The sequence below is a fragment of the Trematomus bernacchii genome, unplaced genomic scaffold, assembly GCF_902827165.1.
Source record: "Trematomus bernacchii unplaced genomic scaffold, fTreBer1.1, whole genome shotgun sequence".
NCBI lineage: Eukaryota > Metazoa > Chordata > Actinopteri > Perciformes > Nototheniidae > Trematomus > Trematomus bernacchii.
In genome coordinates, this window is record NW_022987599.1 from 13866 (window position 1) to 21256 (window position 7391).

Sequence of the window (7391 nt, forward strand, 5' to 3'; positions counted from 1 at the left end):
AAAGCCAAAAGCGTAAAGAGCCAACAATGTGCCAATTGAGGCTTCATCAGGGAGAATTAGGCCCAAATGCTTCTTGGTTAATTGCCACATGTATACCAGTATAGCTACGAGCTTTTTCTCAAGTTATTCGTTTAAATGTATCAATCAGTGCATTATGCCAATTTCAGAACAATGTTGGGAAAATGAGTGGATCGTTTTTAAAGCCACGTAGGCTGATAGCTCTCTGAACCGGCATCCTGCGTCACCAGCTTCAAATCAGATTACGTGCCTCGTTTATTTCAACAATCCAGCGGATAGGAGGCCTTAGTGCTGTCATTGCACCGCCATTAAAACCACCCCCTCGATATCCAGTCAACAATTGTTGGAAATGATAAGGAAGTGACTGTAAATAGAGAATATGAGACCTTTGTTTTCAGCACTGGACAGCTCCTGACTCCCCAGAGGCCTTGAACTTGGTCTGCGGATGTCTGATCAACAAAAAAAACACCCAGTCACATAATACCAGCAAAACCAGCAAAGACGATCACTTCCCATCTCTGTCATAATCACAAAACCCTAATTGGACTTATTGGTGACGCGGTGAGGGAAGTATTGATCTGAAATGGTCGTCACACCATCCTGTGCAAAGCTCATGAAAGCATTCACACACATTTCAGTTTTTCTATTTTTTTACCACATTCTTTTGTTTTAAAAGAAAGAAAGTTTGAAAGTTAACTTCTAACATCTAAGGAGGGAGGGAGGTGGGGGGGGGGGGGGGGGGGGGGGGGGGGGGGGGGGGGGGGGTGAGGGTGACGGATGCATCGATGAGGAAGGAACTGTACTTTTTTTATTCCGGGAGGCAAACTTGATGACGTCTATAGCATCCTTAATGTGACATATTGGAGGGAGGAAGAGGAGGAGGGGAGGGGGGCAAGGCTTAGGATACATAGATAAAAATCCAAGGCAATCACAGCACAGGACAAAGTTTAGAGCAGCGATATGCAGAGGAGCTCACAGCGCACTTTCACACCGGGTTTGTTTGCGTCTGCTTGAGTGCCATTCATTGTGTGTGAAGGTGAGATAGGCTGCACCGAGGGGAACATAAGGAGACGACGGAGGCGCTTCAGCCAGGGAACGAAGTGCCGTGAGAAGGAAACCGTCTCTCTTCCTCTCACTCACCACCACACCCGGATCACATCCTCCCTGCTCCCCTGCTATAGGTATGTGCTTTATCTGCGGATACATCTATTGATGGAAAGCGAGAGAAAGTAATGGAAATTATCTTTTTCTGTATGCACTGCATGGAGATCTGCTTATAATTGTAATTACTTTCCTGCTGCATGCAAAGGATTCAATACCAGTTCAACTTTTACGGATTTTTTTTGTTCTGGCAAACGGACGTTGTGTTTGTAGTTTATGTTCATTATTATGCGATCCAGCTGTGTAGTTTGTAGATCAGAGAAGTAGCACAGCATGTTGAATATGACAGAACAAAGAGCATGTTGTTTCTATAGGACTGACTAACCTGTTTAATGTTACGTCTGTTTTTTCATTTTTTCTAACAGCATGGCCAGTTCGAGTAAAGCGACTTTAATCTTGCTCGTCTACGGAATCTTAATGCACTACAGCGTCTTCTGCACACCTATCGGACTAAGTTACCCTAAGATTAGGTAGGTAACCGTGCTTCATCAGTCTTTATAACCTGATTGTAGTATTTTATCCATGTTTCTGCCGATCATTATTGTTCAAGAATGGGTTTGCATCGTGAATAATGATATATTTAATTCGAATATTTGGATTTGGGCACTTTTATTTCAAATACCCGTGCGTAATTGCGCTAAAATAACTTTTTCGCAATTTGTAATCGCATAATTGAGAGGAATAACAAAAGGAAATACAGTCATTTACACGTATACAGGTCTTCTGTGGAAAATGATTATGGAAATAGCGTAGAGGTTTCTGTCCGGGGGGACACTGATTAAAAATGAGAGTACAGTCAAGGCAATGGATAGCTCTTGGGATGACGGTGGACTGGCGTCACCAAGGAGAGGCGAGGCGAAACGAATAGGAGAGCTCTATCCATTTAAGATGAATTCTTTTTTTTCCTTGTGAAAAACATTCATCATTTGGGCGTGGCTCTTATTGATTCTAATATTTCACTGCTAATTGCGGCATTCTTTTAACACCTTTTTTGCTCCACGCCTACTCTAAATGTGATAATTTTCACACCCATTGTTTCGATTCCTAAATAATTAATGAGGCTGTAGCCTGTGTTAAGAGCAGCAGCAGCAAATTGGAATTAAAACCCATATTATATTCCCGATGAAAAATATATATATATTTAATGAAACAATAAAATAAAGCTTTATTTATTACATTTAAGAATATTGTTTGTTTTTTAATCAAATTGGAATAATTCGTATGCTGATTTTATTGCAAAAACACCTGCAGATTTGACATGTTGTCCCTTTCTTCCCTTATCTCTAATGCAGTTAAACTCCCAGTGATTTTAGTAACTGATGCAGACATTTTGGCATTCTTTCACTGTTGCGTCCCACTTGTGCACAGATCAGATTTGTGATGAGTGCTCTCCCTTTTGCAGACTTGAAAACGACGCCTTCGATGAGGATGGGAATTCATTATCCGACATGGGCTTTGATGGCGATCAGATTGCTATACGAAGCCCACCATCCCTAAACGACGACGCATACACGCTATACTACCCACCAGAGAAAAGGTACATGTGCTTTCAGATCGCAGCTAAAGCCTCGATCTGGATTCCATTTTAATGACTTTTTTGCTGTTTTGCGATAATGTTTGCTTGCTTTGTTTTTCCCAGAGTTCCTCATGTTATTTGTTCAGTGTTATTTTCATTACGAGTAGCCTAAAATGTTGGTTCAAATAAAAATACTGTTAATAAGGAGCAAGGGTAGTCTTTGTGCAAGAAGGCTCCGATTTAATTTCACCTGATGTGATATTGGAGCTGAGGGTGGGTGGGGACATTTTAGGCTACTTTTGATCATTTTGTCTGCGCTTTTTTAGTCACTGATGATCTATGTGTTTTGGCGTTTTATCATCTAGACCAGAAAGGCATGCTGAGGAAGAATTAGATAGAGCCTTGAGGGAGATCCTGGGTCAGTTAACAGCGAGACATTATCTGCATTCTCTGGTGACAATTCGTGCAGGGTAAGCAGGCATTTCTTATAAGCGTTCACCTGCAGTCATTATCTTTTATGTTTCTCCGTTTGCACACGGCTGCTGCATCACTGTCTTTCATTGTGTGGTTTCTTTTCATTTATTTGTATCTCTCTCCATACAAAAAATTAAATCATTTTGTTTCTGTTTTTGTTGTGGCACTCCCGAGGGGCAGTTTTTTTCTGAGGCTAAAATACACTTCAATTTAAATGTGATACATCCATAAATTGATTTCCTAAGCTTTAATGAAAAAAAAAAAATGCGTCAGAATTTCCAATAGGCTGCAAATTAATAATGTATGACTTTTGTAAAAACGCTTAAAATCACTGTTTCTTTTACACTGTCTTGCTTGCCGCTCTTTTCCAAACGAAAACAATACTATTAAAGGCCAAATTACGAATTATTAATGATTGTAGGCAACTTTACATTATGCAACATAAATTAAATTATTAAAGCTAAACTGTCCAATCAAAAACAGCAGAAATCTGTGGAGTAGTGGAAGGCTTCAGATTTAACTAATGTTATTTCGTTTGCTCTTTTTCAGTGAAGACAACAGCATGGAGGAAGAGTCAGAGCCCCTATCCAAAAGACATTCAGATGGGATCTTCACCGACAGCTACAGTCGCTATAGAAAGCAGATGGCCGTGCAGAAATACCTGGCAGCGGTTCTGGGAAGAAGGTACAGACAGAGAGTTAGGAACAAAGGACGCCGACTTGCCTATTTGTAGCGTTTTAAAGCGCCAAGCTGCCCTCCTGTGTATATACATCCAGTCGTTAAATCAAAGTCATTCAAATATATCTGACCAACCAGTGGATTGCGCCTGTGTTCTTTCAACATGTATTTATGTATGAAGTAAAGCCATTAAAATGAATATTTTAATAATAATATCGTTTTTTTTTCTTTTTGTACAAAAGCACTTGATACCGCACAGTTATACTTTGTGGACCAATATTTTATTTTCATGTTAAGATGTTAAAAACAAAACAAAATGACTTAAAAAAAAAAAAAAAAAAGAAGAAATTAGTACAACAAAAAAAGATAATTGTGCACCTTCAACATTATGCGCTTGAAATCTTCAAAGGTCATCTACATATGCAGAAAATAAATAGATTTTAAAAAGACAATCAAAGTATTGAATGTTATACTTATTTTTGTAACCAACGTTCTATTTTTTTAGTGTTGTCTGTATTCCAAACAGGCCCAAAGAAGCAGTGAGCATGCTATGTGAGGCATATCCGGCTTATCCAATGATAGATGTTGCCCTTGGCCCCCCCCCCCCCCTCCTCACTCCCTTAATGGGAGTCTGTGGGTTTGTTTAGCTTGCTGCCCCTCCAGGGGAATTCAGACGGCTTTTGTTGAACAGCCTCCCATTTGATGGAAAAACTGATTGACTTACACAACCATTCATGTAACTGGTGGTAAAATCTGACCCTCTTTTAAACAGAAAGGTAATTGCAGGCTTTTCCAAGGGCATTATAGCCTTTCCTAAAGATAAATCAAAAGCACTCAAGTTGCTGTTAACAGTATGCGGCAAACACTGCTTGCTCACTTGCCTCAAAAAGTCCTATACTGTAGGGAGAAAAGACGTTCTCGATAGGACTGTGTTAAGAATGTTCCATATGTGTGTATTATGTACAGTATAGAAATTACACAGTGCACATATCCATCTCAATGTTGTCTGTGCTCAGTCAACAGGATTATTCAGAAGATTGTGCTTCTACTGTTGATTGTATTTGGGCAGCACTCCAAATATTCAGAATGGACCCAGAACATGTAAAGATGCAGGAAATGAAGCATTTTTTATTTTGTGACAAGAGGTGGAGTGAGGAACGGTAGCATCTGAGTTCCAGTGAGGAATATTTAAACTCTTCTTATTTATTGGTGCATGTGGAAACTGACACCTTTGCTACTTTTGCTTAGAAACTGCATGCATGCCATCGTGCTTTTTTTGGATTGTGCTATTTGGGAGATGGGCTGTGCTAAACATATTTCAGCACCACTCCCCCCCCCCCCCCCCCCCCCCCCAGATGTGTTGGAAATGTGAACAAGGAGGGCTAGAGGTGGTGGAAACTGGTACTGCACCGACTTGTTGAATTGTGACCTCCCCTGCTGCTGTCATTGTGGATATAATGAGACAAGACACTGGACCCCCTTCTTGCTGATTGCCTTTGTCCTGGTAGCGTTTTAGAAAAATATTATTTTTGCTTCTAGATCGCCGTGCTATATATAGTTGATTTGACAGTGCTGTGATTTGTTGTTAAGACGAAGCTGATCTGCGTGGGATGTCTACCGAGGTTTGTGCAGTGAGGATGTGATAAAGAGACGAGGAGAGTGGATGCATGGAGTGGAAGAGATAATGTGAGTGAAAGAGAGAAAACTAAGTTACATAAAAGAAGGGTTACGGCACCCACAAGCCTGAGAGAGGTTGTCGCACCTGGAAACAGAGAAAAAAAGAGGCGTTTCTGACCTGCCAAAGTGACATCAGGGTCAAGGAGTCTGATAGAAAATATCAGGTGTTGAATTCCCATCACTCTGGCATCAGATTTACAGTATGTGAGTTCCCTTCTCGCACTATGGAGGAGAATGAAATTCAGCCCTCAAGGAGCGGGATCTTCCCATTGACTTATATTAGGGAGATATCTCATGTATTTATTCGATATTATGCAAATGCTTTATGCACCCCTGCAATCCAATCAGTGGCCTGTGTTCCCCCATAGAACCTATCAATACACTCCTTCAATCTGGCTTTATTCTACAGGCTTTGTGTGAACGTGTGTGTGCGGATATAGATGTGCATTTATGTCTACGTGTGTGCGGATGTAGCTGCTTGGTGGGCATGTGTGAGTGTGTCTGTGTGCGGATGCAGATGTGTGAGTATTGGTGTGTGCGTGTTTGTGTGAATGAGAGACTGAATGCGAATGTTGAGTTGAAATAGCTTTTGGCTTTGGTGCCTTGCTTCGACATGAGAAAAAAACCGATATAAGAAATTCGCCACAAGTGACAGATGGCAATTTTAGTGGCCCTACAATGCTGCAGTCCATTAGCTTATATTGAAACTTCCTTTTTCGCTCAGTTTAGTCTGCCCCAAGAGTAGTAGAATTAGGCTTTTTTTAAAAGCATGGCCAATGATTTACTGAGTATAAAAGTAAAAAAGAATAGAATGTGTATATGTTGATGGTGCAGGCAATGTGTGTGTGTTGTGTGTGTGTGTGCATGAGATTGGGGTGTTCAGTGTCTGTGAGAGTTGTGAACAATGACCAGTGTTTGTTACTGTTGACTATGAGGTGTTGTTGATTATTTTGATATTGGTCAGTAATTTAATAATCAGAAAATAGCCCCGACATATTATTTAGAACTCTGTGCATCACTATAAAGATTCAAAGGGTTTCAGAACATGACCAAGATGTTGTCAGATCATAGAAAATGCCTGTTGTTGATATTTCTGAAAGCGCCAAACGCCTTACCTCAATGTTTAATCTCTTATCTATCTGAAAACAATGTGTTTAAAAAGTGAACCTTAGTACAAGTAACATCGTTATACACACAGGAGTCCTTATATGGGGTTTTACGTTTCTCAATGTTATGAAAGTGTTGTAAGATTTGTATGAATAAATTTTGTAAACAACAATATTTTCTAATGAATGTCTAATCTTTGAAACACATAAAAATGTATAGATAATGTGAAACAGAGAGAGGTCACACATCTTCAGTGTTTTGTTTGCTACTCACATCAAAAAAAGAAGCTGTATGCCTTTAAAAGTTGAGTGGGCATGATCACCAAGGGCCGCATATTTGTCTGAAACACAAAAATCACATTACAGGAAATAAAGTGAAACATCCTCCAGCAACCACAGCAACAAGCTTCTGCTCTCTTGAGGGGGATGTCGACCTGAGCTCCTATCAAGTTAAATTCATCTTTCCGAGGCTTAATCATCAGAAATGAAAAAGAAAGTGAGACACTTAAAGCACCGCTGGATTGTGCAGAATCAGGAATAGGAGGTCAAACTGATGTATGAGCAAAAAGGTGTGTTTTTATTGGTCAATACTCACCACATCATGACATTTCCAACTGGTTTTAGAATTTTAAAAGGTACGGTTTCTGAAAAAGAGAAAAAGGGTGTATACATTTGGGTAAATGCACCTGTAACTCAAACTGAAGAACCATCCAACGTCTCAAAGGAGCTCGAGGAGAGAAGCTCCGAGCCTGCGCTGAGCA

The 7391-nt window shown here is 40.2% G+C and overlaps 1 protein-coding gene across 2 annotated transcripts; it reads left to right on the forward strand.

Annotated features, from left to right (window-relative positions):
- Positions 1 to 942: 942 nt before the first annotated feature.
- adcyap1b (adenylate cyclase activating polypeptide 1b) lies at positions 943 to 6805 on the forward strand. Of its 2 annotated transcripts, XM_034130662.1 has the most exons (5): positions 943 to 1199; positions 1545 to 1649; positions 2582 to 2716; positions 3061 to 3165; positions 3719 to 6805. In XM_034130662.1, exons 2-5 carry the CDS (start codon positions 1546 to 1548, stop codon positions 3900 to 3902), a joined length of 528 nt encoding a protein of 175 aa, XP_033986553.1. In that variant the 5' UTR covers positions 943 to 1199; position 1545; the 3' UTR covers positions 3903 to 6805. The 2 variants fall into 2 exon arrangements, with proteins under 2 accessions (XP_033986553.1, XP_033986554.1); XM_034130663.1 differs by lacking the exon at positions 3061 to 3165.
- Positions 6806 to 7391: the final 586 nt, after the last annotated feature.

Coding starts and splice junctions, on each gene's coding strand:
- adcyap1b (XM_034130662.1), top strand. CDS start 1,546: ATGGCCAGTTCGAGTAAAGCGACTTTAATCTTGCTCGTCTACGGAATC. Junction 2,717..3,060: donor TACTACCCACCAGAGAAAAG/GTACATGTGCTT, acceptor TTTATCATCTAG/ACCAGAAAGGCATGCTGAGG. Junction 3,166..3,718: donor CTGGTGACAATTCGTGCAGG/GTAAGCAGGCAT, acceptor GCTCTTTTTCAG/TGAAGACAACAGCATGGAGG.